This window comes from Adelges cooleyi, unplaced genomic scaffold (genome assembly GCF_023614345.1).
Source record: "Adelges cooleyi isolate 19-005CV unplaced genomic scaffold, UGA_ACOO_1.1 ACOO_flye_CR_arks_rails_tigmint_CR_PRNA_2, whole genome shotgun sequence".
NCBI classification, from domain to species: Eukaryota; Metazoa; Arthropoda; class Insecta; order Hemiptera; family Adelgidae; genus Adelges; species Adelges cooleyi.
Genome location: NW_026095860.1, coordinates 3,753,909 through 3,776,395, shown reverse-complemented (window position 1 = coordinate 3,776,395; position 22,487 = coordinate 3,753,909). Strand labels below are relative to the sequence as shown.

The 22,487-nt window shown below is 29.4% G+C and overlaps 4 protein-coding genes across 5 annotated transcripts in view; 3 read left to right on the top strand and 1 right to left on the bottom strand.

Moving 5' to 3' along the window:
* The first annotated feature begins 2,413 nt into the window (after window positions 1-2,413).
* Window positions 2,414-4,554, top strand: LOC126833981 (venom protease-like). Its single transcript, XM_050565608.1, has 6 exons — window positions 2,414-2,783; window positions 2,929-3,159; window positions 3,232-3,499; window positions 3,551-3,810; window positions 3,894-4,060; window positions 4,139-4,554. The coding sequence occupies exons 1-6, from the start codon at window positions 2,675-2,677 to the stop codon at window positions 4,331-4,333; spliced, it is 1,230 nt and encodes a 409-aa protein (XP_050421565.1). The 5' UTR covers window positions 2,414-2,674; the 3' UTR covers window positions 4,334-4,554.
* Window positions 4,555-4,844: 290 nt separating this feature from the next.
* Window positions 4,845-7,362, top strand: LOC126833980 (galactosylceramide sulfotransferase-like). The gene is made up of 2 exons (XM_050565606.1): window positions 4,845-5,034; window positions 5,298-7,362. The coding sequence occupies exons 1-2, from the start codon at window positions 4,925-4,927 to the stop codon at window positions 6,301-6,303; spliced, it is 1,116 nt and encodes a 371-aa protein (XP_050421563.1). The 5' UTR covers window positions 4,845-4,924; the 3' UTR covers window positions 6,304-7,362.
* On the bottom strand, window positions 6,336-9,974 carry LOC126833979 (U4/U6 small nuclear ribonucleoprotein Prp3). Its single transcript, XM_050565605.1, has 11 exons — window positions 9,673-9,974; window positions 9,399-9,610; window positions 8,963-9,115; window positions 8,547-8,909; window positions 8,310-8,470; window positions 8,154-8,239; window positions 7,952-8,094; window positions 7,674-7,888; window positions 7,465-7,611; window positions 7,271-7,367; window positions 6,336-6,593 (listed from the first exon to the last, which is right to left on the bottom strand). Exons 1-11 carry the CDS (start codon window positions 9,821-9,823, stop codon window positions 6,456-6,458), a joined length of 1,866 nt encoding a protein of 621 aa, XP_050421562.1. The 5' UTR covers window positions 9,824-9,974; the 3' UTR covers window positions 6,336-6,455.
* Window positions 9,975-12,795: 2,821 nt separating this feature from the next.
* The window catches only part of LOC126833267 (protein similar-like), a 43,754-nt gene continuing 34,062 nt past the window's right edge, over window positions 12,796-22,487 (top strand). For both annotated transcript variants that reach the window (XM_050564499.1, XM_050564498.1), the window contains exon 1: window positions 12,796-13,428. In XM_050564499.1, coding sequence (XP_050420456.1) covers window positions 13,400-13,428 — 29 coding nt within the window. In that variant the 5' untranslated portion in view covers window positions 12,796-13,399. The remainder of the gene's footprint in view (window positions 13,429-22,487) is intronic.

Genomic DNA, 22,487 nt, shown 5'->3' with positions numbered 1-22,487 from the left:
CATTCGGAAAAAAACATGGAAATGTTAACCTTTTGAGCCCAACAGTGATAAAGAATAAATCGTTTAAATTCACTTAAATGCACTTTTAAAATTGTGCATTATTATTTCTATTGACTAAGCTATTGATTAATTAACATAAAGTAAACTGTATTAATATATGTTTTCTTTTTTTCAATTAGTCATTCTTATTTCTTATTCTTGAACTTATTTTACTAAAATCTTCGTGAAGCATCAATCGATACCAAATTTTCTGAGAATTAGGACATACCCGGTTAATAATTTATGGGTATTACGAAAATGATGATCGTGATTGTTATATTAAATAGTATATTAGCATAATCTTAGTAGCAATACTGAACATTATTTCACGGTCGTGAAAATATTTTCCCCAATGACTAATCTTTGGTATAGGTGGATTTTTTTTGTTTCACAAGTTGTTGTAATTTTTTTTTTGTATACAATTTCTAAATTATTTAATAGTCAATCGAGTCTAAGCCAAATTTGAATAGGGTACATAACCAGAATTGTCAAACACCCTGGCTTTTTTGAAAAACTCTAACCACTCGGGTACTTAGGGGGTTTTTCGTAATAAAATGGGTTTTATATTAAATACTACCTGGTCGGTTGAATCGGTTTTTATGGGGGAAAAACACATTCAAAACCGGTTTTTTTGAAAATAGATTTCAATAATTAATCATTTTTTTTTTTTTACTTTAATTTTTACTGAAACGTGACCTATAGTTTTGACTTTTGTGATTTATGTTGGGTATTTGTATAATTATTATTATTTTTATGCAATATTACCAGAGATGTTATTTTTGAATTAGCTAAATACAGAAAAACAGTCCTTTATCAAGTACTTACTTTTTTATATGATTAGTGGGATTTTACCTGAAAAAACAGCTCAGGTTTTTTTTTTTTAAAATAGAGTGAGTTTAGCCCCGAAAAACAGACCGGACTTTTTGGACTGGGCTCTTTTATGAAACCTTGCACATAACCGACTATACTTCAACCTAGCGGTGTTTTACGGTATTATGTCTAAAATCTATGTCTATAACTTCTTATGTATAGAATGCCAAATCATTTCCAAGCATAATATAATATCCTTAAAAAATCTGGGAAATACAACGACATGTTTCACGATTAGGCTTTGCGATCATCTTTGTCGAACACGACTTGGCCTTGCGTTGAACCATCTCTTTATTTATATAATTAATAATTATAAATAATTACACAGAAACATGGTAAAAAATTGCTCTTGCAAAACTAAAATGTACCTACTTATTCAAAAAAAAAAAATTGGTGCCAAATTATTGACTATTAACAATTTAACTATGATTCTGAATAAAAAAAAAGTTCTCCCTTTATTTTTTTAAAAAAACCCTCGACAGCAAAGACCAGTGTTTATTATTTTTCTGGATTTCACCATCAGTTATCTGCCAAAAATGGTACTAAAAAATAGATGAACTTTGAGCAATTATTAATAAAATTATACAAACTATTCAAGAAAACAATTTTTTTTAATATCTATTTTCGTCGAAGTTGTAATGGTTTATTAGCATAAACTAAATCTGTTTCTTAAAAAAACTTGTTATAGTTTTTTTTTTGACATCCGCTAAGTGTCATAATCATAAGCGATGACAAAAAAAAACTAAACTTCTTCAAACTCCTCTCCCAACTTCTAAAAATATTAAACGGTGTATAAATGTGTTCACTTGAGGTAAAATAATATTTATAACACCCTTAACAATAAAATATTACACTCTCCGCGTATAGGTACTTATTTCGGCAACTATGTTGTCATCTTCAGCGCTAACGACAGATTGATATTTTATGGTTAAGGGTGTTTTAAATAATATTTTATTATATATAACCATAGTTCATACATAAGTAAATAAGTAGCTCAAGCTTTTTCTAGATTCCCTTGAGGTATTTAATATTATACATAGGTGGTTATGCATCAATGATACTTTGAAATAATGTTCAAGCACCCCCCAATTGCGTCTCTGAAGTCTAATTATAATGCATAAACGCACTAGTGTTCCCATTTGCAGATTAGGGACAAGAATAGAAGTATTGAATAATTGTGGTTCTTAACTATTATCTTTAATTGCGATACACAGTAATACAGTATATAATATCTTAGTGTACCTACACATAACACGGTATTAACAGGTACGGTTGTGTGAATAGATTGTTGTTGTCGTAACTCGTAAGTATTTAAGAATTACTATTGTACTTAAACCTAGGTACCTAATATATTTAATAAATAACATAATTGTGACTAATATATGTAACCTTGTATTTTGATTCTCGAAACACTGCTGGAAAACCTGTAGTGAGATTAATGTATACATATTACATTGGCAAGTTGGCAGTGGACTATACAAATATATATACATATAATTTATGTATTTTTATATCTAGAGGCATTCGGCAACTGTAGTGGCGCATCGTTCTCAATTAAAAGTAGACAAATCAAATATTTATACTCAGTGTACAGTGTACTGTGTAGTGATGCACTACTCACTCGGACAGAGCTTGACGGCAGTATTTGTAATATAATAATGGAACAATTTTAATTAATTTAACAACTCAATCAAACGTACAATTTTTTTTTGTTAATTAATATAAAAATAGATATTACCTATATAACAAACAGTTTACACATATCATGTTTTTAATGGCTAAATTTATGAAACTGGTGGTGGTGCTCTTGGTTTTTGTAGTATTGTGTTTTTTCACTTCAGGATACGATGCTCATCAATTGGATTTATATGAAGGTACACCTCACCTAAATTGAACCGTTCAGTATTGAGTTTTTTATTAAAACATTTAATATTTAATAATTTTTATTTGAAACATACTCAGTTGATATACATTAGATATAAATATATCTAACAATTTTAATCTGTCATAAATTTACAGGAGATATATGCCTAAAAGGAGATGGTGATAGGTCGACCGACTCTGTATGCAAACGTCTCGAACACTGTGTTGTAGCCAAACAACAGATCAAACAACACATCATACCCAAGTTGTGTTCGTTCATCAAATCACAGCCAGTCGTATGTTGTCCACCTCAAAACAACGAGATCAGACCGCCAGAAAAACCTCCGGCCAACCAGCCCGAGATCAAATCATATTCTGCTGTCGAGAGTATATACATTATATTCTTCTTATTCTTATTGTTGATTAACTGTAGGTCTTTACATTTTTTTGGATTTGTAGAGTGCCATCAATACTCGGAACTCATTTACAGCTACATAAAGAATCCAACATTGGTATCACAATCGAACAACAAATATATTAAAGTGAAAAACTGTTACGACGTACAAACGTTAATTGTAGGGGGTACAAAAGCTGAACCCAAGGAATTTCCACACATGGCGTTGGTAGGATTTGGGAACACAATCGAGGAAGTCAGGTGGGCTTGCGGAGGTTCATTGATAAGTAACATTTGGATACTGTCGGCAGCACATTGTGAAAAAGGAAACAAGTATGTAATTGCAATTGGTTTATATGAAAATAATTTATACGGTTTTTAAAGGTTATTCGCGCGATGGGTCCGACTTGGCGATCTCAATATAGATACGGACACCGACAACGCCAGACCTAGCAATTATGAAATTGTGAAACGCGTGATACATCCAAACTATCAACCTCCTTCATTGTACAATGACATAGCGTTATTCCGTTTAAACAAAAATGTTGAATTTTCATCATACGTTCGGCCTCTTTGCCTTAATATAGACAGATCGTTGACACCTACCCGCGCAGTGGCTACTGGCTGGGGTCAAATTCAGAGCGGTCAGTACCATTTCGTTGTGTTAAACGAATATTTTTTTCACTGAAATACATAAACTGTATAATTTACTTAGAATAATCCACAGGCGGACCAACCAGTTCTGATCTACTAAAAGTAGTCTTAAATAATATACCGTCGAGTCAGTGCAACGTCAGTTATTCGTCTAGCGTCGGCCATCAATTGGCGTTTGGAATATTAGAAGAAAGTCAGATATGTGCAGGTCATGTAGACGGTGGAATAGACACTTGTGGGGTAAAATACATATTAAACTATAGGTTTGTTCATTTTTGTTTATGATATAATTGTTCACGGTGGTTTTGATAAATTTAGGGTGATTCTGGAGGTCCTATTCAAATAAAAAATACAAAATACCCGTGCATGTACACTCAAGTGGGAATTACTTCGTTTGGAAAGATTTGTGGCGATAAAGACGCACCTGGTGTTTATACTAAGGTGGCTAAATACATCTCGTGGATTGAAAAAATTGTATGGCCGAAAGATATTAATGCTACTGCAAAACATTAATATTTTATTTCACATTAAAAAAATAAAATTATATACTTATAATGTGTACGTACAAACTAAAAATGATCTACTTATATTTGTTTTATTGATATCTTTAAAAAAAAAAAAATATATATATATATATGTATATATATAACATGAATAATATATTTACCTAGAATGTTATTTTTGTATAATGAAATAAATATACATACTTAAACAGCAAAAATGTAAAACAAAAATGATCAAAACCATACTTTTTATAAGACTATTATAATATTTTATATTTTTTCACAATAAATTGTTTTAATCTGTTCTTTAAGTAGTTTTGTTATGTCGATTTTATTAAAAAATTGTTTGATATTACCTTATAGTCTAGCCAAGCAAATCAGTTTTGTATAAGACATACATATATTCAAGTACTTTAAAATAATGTCAAAGAAATTGGTTAAACATTATATACTTGATAGGTCCCCACTAGTAGAGAATACATAAACACTTCAAAGATAACTAGATTACAAATGCATTAAGCAATATCATTTATGTGAAATAGACAGTAGTAATAACTAATAAGTCTAACCTTTTTTACGGTAATGAATTTTTTTAGTTATCATGGGGTTTGCAAACAAACATATATTTACCCTAATTGTGATTTTAATAACTTTGTCGTTCTTTACAAATAATTATTTAAAATACTATGATGATGGAAAACAAATACACCAGTGAGTTTTTTTAAAATTTTTAAACAAATAGTATCATTCATTGGGTGTTCTTCGGATAAATACTGTGTGTATTCACCTTCTACTTTAATATGTATGGTTGTACTCGTACATAGAAAATTAGGAGGTGAGAATACACAGCATATACTCTTTACAGATTACACTAAAGATTTTAGAAAATGTATTGTTAATTTTTATACTTCACTAATTTGATTAAAATGTTTTCAAGTCTTTAGAAATGTTTTACATTCTTTTAAATTTTATAGGTTAATAGTCAAAGAGACGTCAATACCAAAAAACCGTATATTTTTTTTGAAAACCCACAAATGTGCAAGCTCTACTATTCAAAATATTTTATTACGCTTTGGACATCAACGTAACCTTGACATATTGTTACCTTCTAAGCATAATTATATCGGTAATCCCAAACCCTTTCAAATTGATATGGTTTCAAAGGATTTTCTAACAACTGACGGCAAGTACGATTTATTTGTCCATCACACCAGGTATTCTCAACATGTTAAATCTGTAATGAGACCAAATACAATGTTTGTTACAATATTACGCGAGCCGTCTACATTATTTGAGTCAATTTATTCATTTTATCATTTCGATAAGAAATACCATGTAAATTTATCTAATGTGATAGGAGATCCTTCAATCTTAATGAATTCTACACGCTACGGTCATAAATTAGGAATAAACCAAATGAACTGGGATCTGGGCATGAATCCTGAACACTTTGAAAATGTCGAAATGATAAACAATTATATTGAAATGGTGGACAGAGATTTTGATTTGATAATGTTGTTTGAACATATGGAAGCTTCCCTGGTTTTATTGGCCCATTTAATGCAGTGGCCGTTGGAGTGGGTAGCGTACATACCTTTGAACACTAGAAATAAAATTTTTAAAAAAAAATTAACGGAATTTGATAGAGTAAGACTTAACCAAATCAACAAGGCCGATTACATGCTATACAACCATTTCAAAGATAAATTCAAAACAAAGATCAAAGAGTACGGAGTGGATAAAATGAAGAAGCACATTGGAGAGCTGATTGGTATAAATCAAGGAATAATGGATCGATGTGTGTTGGCCAAGACTGATAAAGGCTATGGTCGAACAATATCATATGAACTGAAAAACAACGATACGTTTTGTCAATATTATGTTATTCTCGAATTAAAGTATACATCGTTACTCAGGTCTATACAGTATAATCGACTGAATAAAATTGAAGCTCTAGAAAAATTATTAAACGAAAGTTAAATACAAACAATAAAACAAATTTACAAAAAATGTTTCATAAATTATTATAATTATAATTACTAATATTTTTCACGACAGTACATTTGCATTACTTGTTTAGACACTTCAGGTATTCAAGAAAAATATTTCATGATGAAATAAAATGTAAATAATTAATCCATTATAAGATCGCTGTAAGCCAAATCCCAATAATGTTCTACTCCGTGCTTTTTCAGCTGTTCTCGAGCCAGTTTCTCAGAAGCACAAACCTTAAATTTGATTTCTCCGAAATTGCGTTGCTTTGACATGCCCTGAAAATGTTTCAAAACATTACCATATATTTGAATTCTTATTAATTAAATTTCAGTGAAAAGTAAACGTGTCAAAAAAAGGTAAAAGGCGTAAGGGATTTTTTTTTTGTTAAATAGACTTAATTGAGAAAGTGATAAAACATTTCTAAAAATATCATGTTTTTCAAAACAAGGCATTAAAATTTTGAAGTATTGCTTAAACCATTTCTATTTTGGCTCTTTAAATTTTTTTAAGAAGTGAGGTGTCTTTTTGTAGTATTATTGTCTATGTACTAGCCACTAGGATTGTAGGGTGGATGTAGCACAGTCGTCAAGCAGCTGGCTACAGCATATATGGTTATCAGTTCAATTCCAGGCACGGCACAAAAATGTCTTGCAGTATTTCGAAACTATAAGTGCCATCATCTGATTGCACTACACCATTTCACCCCACTACTCCACTGGGAGTGACGTCCACACACGTGTCTCCTAACTTAATGGAAATTGTTCGTACACTACTACCAAAACCAAATGAAAAGTGTTCCTAAAGACCATAGTCGTCGCAACAAATTAGTCTTCAGAATCGAGGCCATCGAAAAGAAAATATATATATACTATGATTGTCTATATTTTTATTATTTATATTAATTAGAGATAGATAATCAATAGTAATTATTACTATTATTTTTTTTAATTACCTCCCATACTAATGAACATTTGTTATTAGATTTAGGTTCCAACTCGTCTTTTGTTTTTATAACATCTTCTTCCCACTTCATTCTGTGCAACATCAATCTAAACAAATTTTTTAAATTGTTTTGTTAAAAAATAAAACGTAAGACTGTTAGTTAATAAATATAAATAATTCACTTCTATTATTCTAATAATTTACCTTTTGTACTTTTTTTGCTGTTTTGGACCACCTTCTACAATAACAACATTACAATCTTTGCACATAATGACACATCCAGTCATGAATAACTGTTTACAATTTGTTTCTATTTTATACTTCTTAGAAGGATTTGTTAAATTATTAATTCTAAAAAAAAAAAAAAAAAATGAAAATACAATAGATTTTATTATAACACAAACAAAAATTACCTATAAATTGCAACATTAACTCCGAGACTGGTGTCTTCTTGAATTTTTCTTATTTTCTTCTCCCGTCTTTGTTCTGGGTTTAATCTCCGAGAAGCGTTAGCTTCTTCGTGGGCTTTTTGTCTTTTAGCCATTTGAGCTCTAACATGCGATTCCATTTTTGTTGGATCTTGAACAGCCTCTGTCCCTAATACTCTCATCAAGTTTGATATACGAAGCTGAAGATAAGATTCGTTGGTAAGTACACTTTAAGTTAACCTAAAAACTCACATCAAACATACTTTAGGTTCAGCTGGAGGTTCTAGACCAAGACGTATTTTCTCCTGTTCTTCTTTCCATGTTTCACGTCGATTTTGTCGACGCAATTTCTTTCTTTCCTTCTTGGTTAAAAATACGGGCATGAAAACTGGTTTTAATGGATCACCTGTTTTCCAGAAAATAAGTTATTGTTTTGAATTGAAAAAGTTTAAAAATGGTCCTTACTTGGCGGTCTCATTTGTAATGGATGCTCTACCAAATGAGATATATTACTACGTTTAATTTGAACTTCGCCAGTTTCACTCAAATACCTAACAAACATTTTTTTTTTTAATTTTAATAAAAATTACATAAGTATTAAATTATAATAAAATATCTTACGACGAGCCATCTAAAATAACACTATCCCACCATTCTACATCGGGGCAGTGTTCAGTTAATTGTTCTTCTTTAGGCACGAGCAAAGCCATTTTCGTCACTGATGATATTCCAGTCTTCCGAGCAATTTGTGATATTTCATTTTGCAATTTTTCTAATTGAGCCTGAAAATGTAGTCAATTTATTAATTTTTTTTAGAAATAAAAATAAAAACCATAAGAAGCAAGGTAAGTAACATACCTTCATTCTAAGTCTATCGGCAATTTGTTGAAACTTTCCTGGTTCGTGGAATTTTAATGACCGCTTTGTACGAATATTAGTTTTCATAGTTAAACGAGGATCAAAAAATTTTACTTCTGAAGAATCTTCAGTCGATTTTTCACTAAATGTTTGTTTAAATTCTTCCCGTTTTTTGGCTCTTATGTTCGCTTTTAATGTTGGTATGACCTGAGTCAATTGTACTTCCTTACCAGTTATGTCTATTGTACGACCTTCACTATCAAGAATAAGGGGAGTTGGTTTTTCTGCCGATGAGTTTAGAGTCTTGGGCACACTCGGAACAGTTTTTATCAAACCACTAGCCAATTTTTTTTGTATTTGTGCCTAAAAAAACCAAAATTCATAAATGAATTAAAGTTATTCAAAGTCAAATTTACCTGTAGTTGAGCAATTTTTGCTTGCTTTTCGAAATCCGTCGTTAATTGAGGCTTTTTGTCTTTATTATTAGAAGACTTTGGAGCACTTGTTATCGCTAATGCTTTTTTGCGTTCTTCAATCATTTTTTGTGCGTTTACCATCATATCTTTAATCTAGTAAACAGACATACAGTAATTAATACTTGAAAGATAGTGGCTTAATATACAATTTTTTGCTTGAAAAAGTTCTAAAAAATACTAGTGAATTAAGCCCACTTTTTTTAACCAAAATAAACAATGTACAAACTACCACATGCAACTAATGTTAACTTCTGAGATGTTACGTTACATATGCTGATTTACTTTTGAAAACACAAAATCGCCAAATACCACACAACACCTTTTTGAATGCAATAAATATGTTTTAATTTATATTAAAAAGAAAAAACAAACAAACCTGTCCAGTAGAAAGTGCTTCCTCTTTGATAGTTGTTAAATCTTCTTTTTTTATACGTTTAATATTATTTTCTTCATATTCAGTTTTTATAGGTCTCTTGTTTGTTATAGGAATGTTATTGTTTTTCATAGTCATTCCTTTGGCTAAATCGAACGCTTTATCGGTTAGCGACGCAGCTTTGCCAGGATCTAATATCGATGACCTCAGCTTATCTAAGAAAAAAAAATTATAACAATGAAAGATGCTACAAACACGTAGGCTCGTATAATTTTACCAGCTGTTTTGTATTTATCGTAACCCGAAGTAAAGCAATGCATAAGTGTTGTAACAATGGAAGGTTCTCGAAACCCAAGAAACTTGGTGACAGTCTTTTCTAAGTACGGCTTGATATCTTCTACTTCCTTTTTACTGATTTCAAGAGCCATGTTTCCTATTAAAATGTGTAATGCTATACTAATCAAGCACCAACACACATAAATAAATCACTAAAATAAACACTTTTAACAAAAAATACTGAAAAATTAAGTACACTGAACGACAACTGAAACGTTTAAAAGCGTTAAACTTGTGGTCGAACGCTTATCTAGGACTAATACTATCTAACGCCGAATCAGTGTAACCAACATAATATAATGTACTTCTGGAAATGTTTTCAGTAAGTATACATACATCATTGAGTTCAAAATATATTTACTCTATAGTATAGGTACACTATAAATCATAGACCAATGATTAGGATCTAAGGTTATAAATAAATAATTATGTACAATAATTGACTTCCCAATAAAATATTTCTATGTTCGCTGTAATTAAAATTTAAATCCTAATTATTACAATAATTTGTGCTACAAATGTTGACAATTTTTTTTTGTTAAATACTCAAATGATAATACCTATATAGTACTACAATCATTGATTATAAATATTTTAGATGACCCACCGTGACAAATTTCAGTTCTGTACTTCGACATGGGACGGCCGCTAGTACCTAGTATCGTTTTCAAAAAGATATAAAGATACTACTAGAGCCCCCCTCCCGTTACGCCTATGGTTGACTCCATACTTTCAGTTGACAATGTCTGTCCCAGCCAATTATGACATTACATAGATTTGTCTACTTTCAAAAAAAAAGTTGTTTTATTTTTTGTGAAGTACTACAAAAGTTTTTATTAAAAATTTCAGTAAATTTTGTTTTGTATAATTTACCTAATTTTAAGCTTGAACATTACGCGAGTCCCTATTAAAAAATCTATATTTAAAAAAGACGGGATCGTAATTATACATTCTCATTTTTACACTTGGTTTACATAATTATTTTTATTTGCACACCTTATTGATAATCACCTTTTCTATAATATTATAAATGATAATATTTCTAATCACGGCCTTAGAAGATCTTCTAAGACCGTGTATCTAGAACTGAATATTCTATTATTGAAGCCTTATACTAATAAGCGAAGCATGCATGTAGTTCCAGCGGGCCAGAGTAATCACTTTTCTATGGTAAAGGCAATGTTTGTCTTAATCTGGTGATCTTTGCACTTACGGGATTCAAATTATCAATTTGGTAGTTCATGATTATTACATGATACATACATAGAGATAAATATACAACGATAGCAGTAATTTTTTATGATCTATGTAATTACGTATGGCCGTTTATGAAGGCAAATAGTATAGTAAGAATATTTCTATAATCCCTCTATGGGAAAGTGTTTTAAATTGTAATTATATTTCATCAATCAATTATAATAAAATAATTCTACGTAAATTAAATATTTTTATCAGTTTACATTTTTTGCATTTTATATTTTTTTAATACGTCTATCAAGTGCTTTATCAATTTTTATTAGTGTATATTTCAATGTGAAATAGAGCCAAAAGTCTTTCATGATGAAATTTTTGGGATTTTAGAGGACACGCCATAACTACTATTTAAGGCATTCGGTATAGGCGATTTTTTGCAAAAAATTATTTTGTATATTGAGCACCTCCTTTCGACCTTACCTTTTTTTTGCTATATTGCAAAGTTTTATAATATATATATATATATATATATATATATATATACATGTTATGTACCTACAGCTCGTTTTGTTTACAATGGATAGCGAAAAACTTTATCAAAAGTATAGCGTTTTTAGTTTTTTGATAACCTAAACACGATCAAAATTATTCATTCGTAAAAAAATTAAAACGCTACGGAATAGATAAAGTAAACGTAAAAGCTATTTCCTGAATAATGTAAATTATAATTAACAATTTTCAATTTTAATCGAAAATAAAATGTCAAAATATATTTTACAAAGAGATCCACACATCAATTCATCTTCTTCTTCCCTATCTTGGCTCTCAACTACATGGGGTCGGCCACCCTAGTCTTACACCATCAATTATTAACTTAAACCTAGAGATGAGCAAAATGGACTTACAATTGAATTACGGATTACTCGTAATCCAGGATTAATAAAACAATTGTACTACATTTATTCTAGTAATCCCGAGTTGTTGGATTACGAATTTTTTTGTACTCCAGTAATCAGCATTATGAATTCATACTGGGTTGGATTAGTTATATTCCAATACGTTCCAAAACGTTTCATTAAAATAAAAACATTAATTTTAGTTAAAACAAAAATGTACTTAGTTTTTCACTTTGATGAAGTATTGTTGTTACAAAAACGTGTTTCAATTTTTCTTTTGTGTCTAGATCAGTAAGTCTACAGACCATAAATCGTACCGGGAAGGTACTATATAGGGTCAATAATTTAGTCCTATCCCCTCTTCTTATATCAATAATCTATATATTATTTTTCTATTATCTGTATTATAATTGTTTTTTGTTAAGGAAAACCACTAAAAAAAGAAGAATATAAATCCAAGACCATCAGCTGATACTAATGGTATAATGTGTTATCCGGTCGACGCCACAGCAGCTGTTCCGAGCGTTCGGGTTGCTTACATATTATTACATCAAAAGCAAAATAGCAATGTGTTACAAATATAATAATATTACAATAATGTCGAATGTTAAATGACGTTACGCACATTTTTGGGTGTAAAACAATTTATATGATTATTTAGACATTTACTATAACGATTTACAATATTGCACCTTATACAAGGTGGATCAATCCACCTTGACTATATTAATGTTTTATAATATACGACGAGTTATGTGTATTGCTTTGGTTCGATTGCGATACTGATAAGTCTCGAGTGATACTATATCGTATTGGATTCCGAAATAATTACACGGAGCGCCTTCGACGTTGTCAATGTTTGTTCAAAGTGTGATAACATCAAACACAATATTATCATTATCATGAATAGGAACTGACGGAACTCCGCCTCCAGCCGTCGGTGGTAGGGCGGTCGTGTCGAAACTTTCCGTCACATTATCGGTGTCCGTGCACGACCGAGTGGCGAGTGTCCGTCCATAGTGCGTCGCCGTGCGCGATATCTGTGCGTTTTTCGGTCGTTTTATTGTTATTTTTTTTTTGTTGCTTTTTTTACCGTTCAAAAACACCAGATTTTACCTGATAACGCTCGCGATAACGAGCGAACGATACAAACAGGAAAAATACCAACAACCCATCCTTGTGTTGTGCGGCCAAGAGATATCAAATCCAGCCTGCATAATTAATAATCGTTCGGTGTTTAGTCTGTTTATCCGTGATCGACGTGTAGTCGTTCCTCGTCGTACATTGGAAAAAACAAAAAAAAAGACGTTCGGTTTACAGTTTGCGATTGTTGTTTTCGGCCGAGTTGTGTTTTTTTATATTTGTAACTTTTAAGAAATCGTGTACTTATTTCGCCAAACTTATATTAATTATTGCAAACGGATTACGTCGGTGCGCGTGAGTTTCGCGTTAGTCTTATGTTGTTTATCGTGTGTGTACTTATTCGATTCTGTGTTCTGTGTACGCGTGTGAAAGTCTGCCGTGATTTTCAGGCATAATAAGTAGTAAACGGCACAGGAGTTACGGTGGCCGACCATCATGGAGAAAAAACCAAAAGAGAAACGAAGGTAAACGTAGGACATAATATCTACTATTAATTATTATTATTATTTTCGTTCAATTTTTCTACGACGTACTCGTCTGAAAATCGGTAAATCTATTGACCGGATCGTTTTCGAAAAACCCATATCACCTCCATGATATTACGAGAGAGATATTATTTCATGAGGGATATTATTTGCATAATATCTCTCTCTCTCCTTTTGCCTCTGTGTTTCGTGGTCTATTGTATTGAGGTCAACACATTGGTCCAATTAGACATTTTAAAATTATTTTATTACATATGATATACACCACATACCAATTACCTGCCTACTTATTTAGACACGTTGAGGTTATTAGATAATCTTTTGTACAACATTGGTGGTACAGCTGGTTTGTTCGTTAACTGCACCTATCAATGCTTTGAGATTGCCATAAACAATGTCAATACTGCTGTGTTTATTTCAAAAACTTTAATCAACTTAAATTTCTTCGATTAATAAGTAAGGTTTATTTGTTAAAAACACGATCTTACTTTCAAATTGCACCACCATCAAAATAGTTGTATAGCACTAGGGGAATAAAAGAGTTAATAATTATATGTTATATTCGAGAGGTCGTTGTACTCTGTGGTTTATCATGTATAATTTAGTAAAAAGCCACCCAATAAAAAACATTTGTTATTGACCTAATGGTATTATGCTAGGTTACCTAAATGTTAATGAAAAACATACACATATGTATTGTGTGTTCTTGTTTCCCAAACGCACAGGACATGGAAGGTCATATTGTAAAATTGAAAAATCTTATCATTAGAATAATATTTGATTAAAAAAATAATGTGAATAATTAAATTTCACAATATCCATTTCCAAAGTTTGTTTGAAATTAGTTTTAACTATTTAAATATTTTAAATGTTTGCTATAATTTTAGGAATACCTAGCTACGCATAGATATGTTTCTTTTTATCTCTAATGTTATCTAGTATGTTCAATAATTTTTAGTGGTTTGGTTGGGTTCTTTATCAATATTGATTTAATCTGTAAATCTACAATTGTTAGCTATCATTGTATGCTTATTTATTTACCAAAATGTAATGGCTTATACAGTTATTTAACACACCAAAAACTTAAGACTAATACATTTGGTTTGTTTCCATAAGAATCCGGTAGTATACAGCTTGTTTCAATGGTATGACAAACTCAAAGTTATAGAGAAGTAGATCTAACTTTTTTCTACCAAACACCCACCCACTCCCTATACTTCTATACTGGCATCTAAAAATCTCAAGAACCAATAGTCTCTAAAATTATTGTACATTACTCTACTGGCTCATTCAAAAAGTTGGTAATTATTGTGCAGTCAACTTAGATTTTTATCCTACCTTGTGTTTGTCGTGATATGTATTAGCACAAATAAAAATAAATTATCTTAGTAGGCAGTATTCTCCAAGAATTATAGATTTCATACTTTATACTTATATGTAGGTATGTCTTTTTGACCTTCAGCAATTTTTGTTTTCAAATATATTGCCTATTTTTAATAAAATTTTGTTTTATAGTAATTTCTAAGCCCAATAGTTTTAAAATGTTTAGTAATTATCAGCTGTAACACAGTTTGTGAAAATTTTAAATATCAAACATGCTTATATCTAGTTCAACTGTAGGTAAAATATGACTTGGTTTTAAGTACGTTAAATTCTAAACATTCTTTTTTTTATATTGTGGCAAAATCATTACTTAGTGATAAGAATGGACAATTTTAGTTATGAAAAAACCTTTTTTTGAATAATTTCAAGTATTGCACTACACATTTTACAACAGACTGTTGTGACACATGATATAAACGCTTCATCATCTTTGTGATTAACTTTTTAAATAACATGTTTTGTGCTTCTAAGCTTTTTATTCATTGTTCATAATATGGTTTAAGAATAATTGTAAAATAATCTTTAATTCTTCTTTTTCAAGTATAGTTGATTTTTTAAATAGATGACTGTTATGTAATATACATATATTCCACTTATATTAAAATTATCTTCTTATACTTATCTTTTGAATACAATTTATGTTGTTTGTAATAAAGATGTACTTGAAATCATTATAGAGATATTTTACTTTCCTAGGTAAAAGCTTTTAATCGTATCATTTATTAATATGGTACATTAGTTTAACCTTGTGTTTGTTGAATACAATTGTACCTTATCCTAGGCATAGTTCATTTTGTTAATGACAGTAATTCTCAGCAACTATTACCATCGTAGTCATATTATATTACAATAATATACTGCATTGGTAATGCATATAAACTCTATAAAACAAGATATACATTTTCAAGTTTCTAAATCTTTCTTTTGAAGAAACTTTCATACTACATGTATTTCTAAACTTATTATTATTTATGTAAATCTGCTATAAAAAAGTAAAGTACTCTAAAAATAATGTTGTAAAATTAGTTATGTATTGGTCATTAATTTTAAGCAAATATTATTTGTATATAACTTCCTGATCTCCATTATAAAGAATTTTCAACAGTGTATGATTTAAATTATAACAGATGTTAATGAATAGATAATTTTTTAATACTAATAATATAATATAATATTTTTTTAGGTATGAAGTTAAAGTACCATTACCTTTAGGCTATACAATAATGAATAATAATAAATATAATTCAGAAATCTTTTTATCATAATGTAGTTAAATATTTTATGACTTTGTTCATATTATGTATCCTCGTTGCTCTAAAAAAACATGTAAATATTCAATAGTCATTACAAAGTGTAGGTATTTAAAACTAACATTTAATTTATTTTGATTAAAGTATCAGCTCATTTGGTTGACATAATTGTATTTGCTCTTTTAATAAAATTATTTATCCCTCATTAATTTCTTAATTGAGAATTCAATTTTGAGAGGTACAACTTTTTTCCTTATTTAGAGGTATTGAAATGTCTAAAATTTTATTTTTACACAAACGAGATTAAAAATTGCAAGAGAGATTTTGTCCTTCCATTTTAATTAATAACCTTGTTTATAACAAAAATTAGCATTGCTCGATTCAATTTTAACATGCTACACAAAATGAGGAGTTAAAATTTTCGAATATAATTTTGCAATTTAATATTTATAAATTATGTTTTTAAAATGTTAGAAAAATAATGGGTTTGAAAAGTACTTGGTGGGCTTTATTACTATTTTATTTTTATTATTTCATCATCATCATGTAACTAAATAGAGCATGGGATGGTTTCTTGACAAATTCATCACTTCATCGCCATAGAGAGGAATAACACTCTTTTTCACTAGTCAGTTTCTCACCAAGCAACCAGTATCACTTGTCCCAAAGATAGATCTATGTTTTTGTAAATTTTTAGGCCTCCTTCACCTAAATCAAATAGAGCATTTGTGTGTATGGGACACTTAACATCTCTTTTGCACTGTCACAAGAACTTTGGTACTAATATTGAATAAGTGTATACTTTTATTCTATTTCCTAAAGTTTAATTTGAGGACACTTACACAAGCTAAAGATTCTTAGTTTTGAAATTGTTTGTGTTTCAGTTGTATGGAGAGACAATAATTTTGTAAATATACCTCCTTTTTTACGGCGAAAATTGTGCCTCTTTACCTTTTTTCTATATTATGCTGTACACATCCATATCTTGCAAATATTATAATATTAAATAAAATATTTTTTTTTTTACAATAGTAGATATGCAATTTAAAATTAATAATTTCATAGTATAGCATGAACTTATATTAACTTAAATGATGTAGTATATCAATCAACGACCGACAAGTGTAGTTTTAGATCTTATTTCTGAGTAATAACATGTCGTAATTTGTAGTACAACTATACTCTTATAGTCAGGGACCTCTGTCCTTTTGAATTTCTAGTGAGTTTTTCAACATTGTCTAAAATTTATCAACAATTACATTTTAGTGTTAAATGTTGCAAAAATGTGTAAAAAAAAAAATTAATAATTTCTATGACATACAGTTTTGTCACATTAGTGTTGTATTTGCGATATACTCATTAGTTAAACTAGTTATATTTTTAACTGACCAGGTGAAGGTGCATGGAATGTTGAACATATTTCTGCCTTAAGCTAAGCAATTAAGCAAGCTAACGTCATCAGGGAAACAATGTAAGCTAGAAAATACCATTGACTACTAATTAATAAAATAATTAGGCTAATAGAGGCTTTTGCTCTGGTTAGTTTTAGAATTACATTATTGTAGACACCACTAAAACAATAGACAGCTTAACCTTAGCAACTTTGATTGTAAGTTATTACAAATCTGTACCTATGTTGTGTGTGTTACTTATCAATTTCATTTGTATTTAAAATATAATTCTATTTAGCTATGATATTTTTTTATTCAGCATAATAACATTTTTGATTAAAGACTGGAACTATATTTTTGAAATATGCAACATAGTTTTTGTCGGCTTAGTAGCAAGGTTGCAACCAGCTGGTTAGAGTAGGCGATGTAATAACCATCTAAATAACCAATAATAAACATACAGTTTATACACATTTGACTGTTGAGTAAATAAAATATCCCTTAAAATATTATCTTTAAATTTATTGAGGGGGTGGGTAGGCTGCACTTTGTTGATTTTGGGGGTTGGTACAAATTTTTTTATGTTAACAGTAGGTATGATGTGAATTTGGTGCATTATGAATATTTCATAATTTGTATTTAATTTCAAAAATCTTAATATGTAAACATTTTTCTAAAAAAATCGATGGCTTAATTTTTTATTAAAAGTTGCAAGTGCAAGTTTGATGATGAAAATGAGCACTTGGAATCATTAGTATGTTGCGAAACACACTGTGTTTATTAATTCCGTACGTAATTTTAACAATAAACACAATTTCTACAATTGGTAGTATGTAATTAAAATTACTTAAAAAATATTGAAGTATATTTGCATTAGCATACAATTGGTATATTGTAACGTTTATTTTGTTTTTTAAACGTTTCGACTTAAAAAGTAATAATATATGGCTTTACCAAAATAGGTGAACCATTTCTCTACTTTAACAATGTGATTAGTGTATAGGTACTCAAGTAAATGGTCTATCACCTGATTTTATTTAAATCTCTGTTTAATTTTTATGCGCTTTTATAATCGGTATGCGTCTAAAGTTGGTGTTTTTTTTTGGTCTCAGCTGTTTATATTTAGCTATTTTTGATTAGTATACAAAAAAAAAAAAAAGTCACGTTACTTAAGACCAACTATAAACGTAACATAATTTCTTTGATAATAAACATATTATAAATTAATATGTATGCTCAGTACTTAACGAAACGTTAAGTCGATATTGTGACTAAGTTTTCAAAGTACACTCACTATATGAAAACCTAGATTTTAAGCTGAGTAACTCTGAATTTTGGTGATATTCTATTAATATAATAATATTCATAGTATCCGTTGTAATATTTGCAGCAAACGAGTTAAAACAATTTTTTAACGTTTTAAAACCTAAAGTCGAAACCCAAAAAATCTTAAAACCATGTTTCTTTTCAAAACGCAAAAACCGAAAAATTCGGATTCGTTTTACTCCTTGTGACTGCAAAGGGGTGTCAAGTAGGGAGAGGAAAAATTGCGTCTACAGCTTTAATAGTTTTAAATTTTAAAAATGTTAATGAAGCATATCAAAAATTCAAATTTAAAACCGGCTCGGATGAATCTAAATGTGAATTGTTATGAAAATAAGAGTAGGTATACAATTTTTAAAATTATTTTGGAAATTTCAAAAAATTTAATGATTTTAAAATTTCTTAACCTTATATATATATATATATATATATTAGGCAATTTTTATTTGAATGTCAAAATTAAACGAAAAAATCACTAATAATTCTCTGTACAACAATCATCAAATAGCTAGAAAAGTTTAGAGTCTAAAAATAATACTATTATAATGAAGACTTTTTTTTGTAGGAACAGTCAAACCACACTTGATGGTACAACTGTTCGTGTCGCCTCATGAAATTTAATTTTGGATGGATATTGTCACTCACTTTGAAACTTATGTCACAGTTATGGCTTGTTAGATTTTTTTAAGACGTTCCATACAAACCATAGATTATCATAACCTATTTTAGTGTTAAAAGTTTAATTACTTATTTATTTACTTATGAAACTAAAATTAAAATCCTTGAAAATTATCACTTATCCTAATATATATTTGGATTTATTTTGGTGACATTAATATCGATAATAATATTTTGGTCGTGAATATTGTAAAACAAATATTTTCCTAAAACGTTTATTTAATTTTTCTTTTGATTAGTTAGTATACAATCAATGAACTTTGGTGGCTATTCAGTATTCTAAGTATTTCTAACGAACGAAAATATGACCTTTTGTATCTTCTTATCAGGTTATATGAGCGTTTCCTGGTCGGTTTGAGCTTACAAACAATCTGAAAACAACTGTCGATTGTGAGTAAAATTATAATCAAACTTAGTTTTCTTTCTAGATATTCAGTATAGTGTAGAGTAAAACCGTGAGATTAAAGCGATAATAATATGACAACACATCTTACAACGAACTATGGAAATTGTTAGGTTGAAATTATGTTTTAATAAAAGAATACAGTAATATGAGATAGTTCTGTCAAGTTAAATTTGAAATTATAATAGACCTATACTCAAGTTTTTAACTTGTTATAATTAGATAAGTATAATATATGATTCATGCCGGTTTGGGTTGTATTTTAGTTAGTAAAAACATCAGACTGAGTATGGCCACGGCAGCTTAACAGTCGTGGATATCATCGCCCTGAAGATGGACTGCAAAGAGTCCGAAACGTCGGCTTAAAAATAGTGACATGGATATATCTGAAACTCATCCGCATAACATCAGACTCACTATGAAATTAATAGCTATTAAAATTGTTCATTATAAATAATTTTAATTAAAAACAAAAAAAAAAGCAATTATTTCACAATATTTGTCGTTTTATAAATTTGATTTTTTTGTATTAAAAAAAAAACCATACTACAGATGAATTTCTTTTATAAAAAATAATGTCAGTCGCGGGACTGAGTGAAAAAGGCGGCAGTGTGTAACATACGGTCGCCGATTCGAATCTCGGTTTGATCGTCTGGACGGGCATCTGTCTTGGATGAGAAATGGTCACCTGTTTCTCTTTGGCACAACTTGTTTTGTTAGCGGTCAGGTGTAAATCCAAAAACTAGTTCTACCTTTTGTCTAATTTTCAGACCATAAGCCCTAAAACTTCATAAAAAAAGCGAAGTAAATAAAAAGGGGAAATGGTTTATGGTATTTGTTTGGTTAATCAGCATTTATCGGTAGTACTATGTCTAAAAAATAATCCATACAAATTTGGAACTATTTTTAAAAAAGTTATAGAACGCCGAAATTTTGTTGAAAGACATACACATTTTTTGTTTTTTTTCTCGATTGTGAAGAAGAAGTGAACTTTTTAAAATTGTGTTCCAAAAAAAATACTTTTCAAGTACGATTTCTGATGAATAGAGCTGCTACACGAATAAATTGGTTCAGCGGTTTATAAGATATTGTGGGCCCAGACAAAAAAATAAAATCACATTGTAAAAACAAACAATACCTTTTCAGCTAAAGCTAAAATATTTTTCTTATGTTTTCATTCATGTTTAAATAAATGTAGCCAAGAGTATCGAAAAACTATAGTAAAAGTCAATAGTTCAATATTTAAAAAAAAACATATGTCTATAAAAATCATTTTAGTTGTTATTGTAATATAATACATGTATATAAAAATAGAATTTAAAAATATTTTCCCATACTTATGACGGCTTCACCTATTTGTATATATTAAACAAATGCGGTTTTTATATATTATAACGTTTGTGTCACACAAACGTTAGAAGTTAGGTTAATTAGGTATATAATCAGATGTTCATACTAGTATTTAACAATTTTTTTTTAAACAAATTATTGTTTAACACTTATCAATTTTGTGTGTCAAATAGCACATTTTAAATGTTATAATATAATATTTTAGATGCACTGTCAATATAACTTTTTTAGTAAACCTAAATTATTATATTTATTGTAGTATTAGGAAAATTGAGTTTATACAATTTTAAATTTATCGTTCTAAAATACCAAATGAACAAGCAAAAACAATCGATTTGATTTCTGTCGGCTGTTTATGTGTACACAACAAGATCCATATGGTTTGATATTTGCTTATTTCAATTTTTATATGTCGAATGATCATTTAAGTATTTTAAATTGAAGTTTTTTTTAGATTCATCAAGTAAAAAAAAATATTTTATTTCGTTTTATTTGATTAGTGTTGAACGAAGTATTGAATTTTCGCCAAGCGATTTTATGGATTAGTTGTTAGTCATCTGCTTCGATTCAAACAAATTTACCAATACAAACAATTTTAGAGCTCCCTTGCTCACGGTCAAACACCTACGCTTACATAATAACCAAATGCAGAAAATATGATGATCTTTAAAGAATCAATCAACTGCTCGACGATTTATTGAAAATCCTAGGACCCTATTCCGATACCTAAAAAATTATCAATTTCATTTCACAATCCGACTTGTATAAACTTATGTGTATACTATTTTTTTTTTTAAAGCTAAACAATATTATGTATGGTAATTTGTAAATATAGTACGTAAGATAGCTAGTTATAACCTGTAATTTATAGCTAATGGTCTATACAACCGAGGCTTTTGCTCAATAAAAAGAAAAAAAAATAGAGCTCATATGATTGAATAACAAACTTAATAATAATCCTTTATGAATCTGTATGAATCAATTAGTGGTACTGTTAAAGTTGTTTATATGATTGATTATCACTGGCCTACACACATTTTGGTGCGTAAGATTTTCCTGCTGGTTTTGATAGTATTTAAGTGCTGATTTCAAATATGTCATCAGATTTTTCCTATCAGCTCTACTTTTTGAGATATAGGTACGCTAAATCTCAAAAAGTGCCTAAATATGATGACCTAACCGGTATAAATTTACTCTACAAAACACCTTTTTTCTTAAAATGTTTTTTTTCTCGAATAGATAATACTTTTTATGCAGATT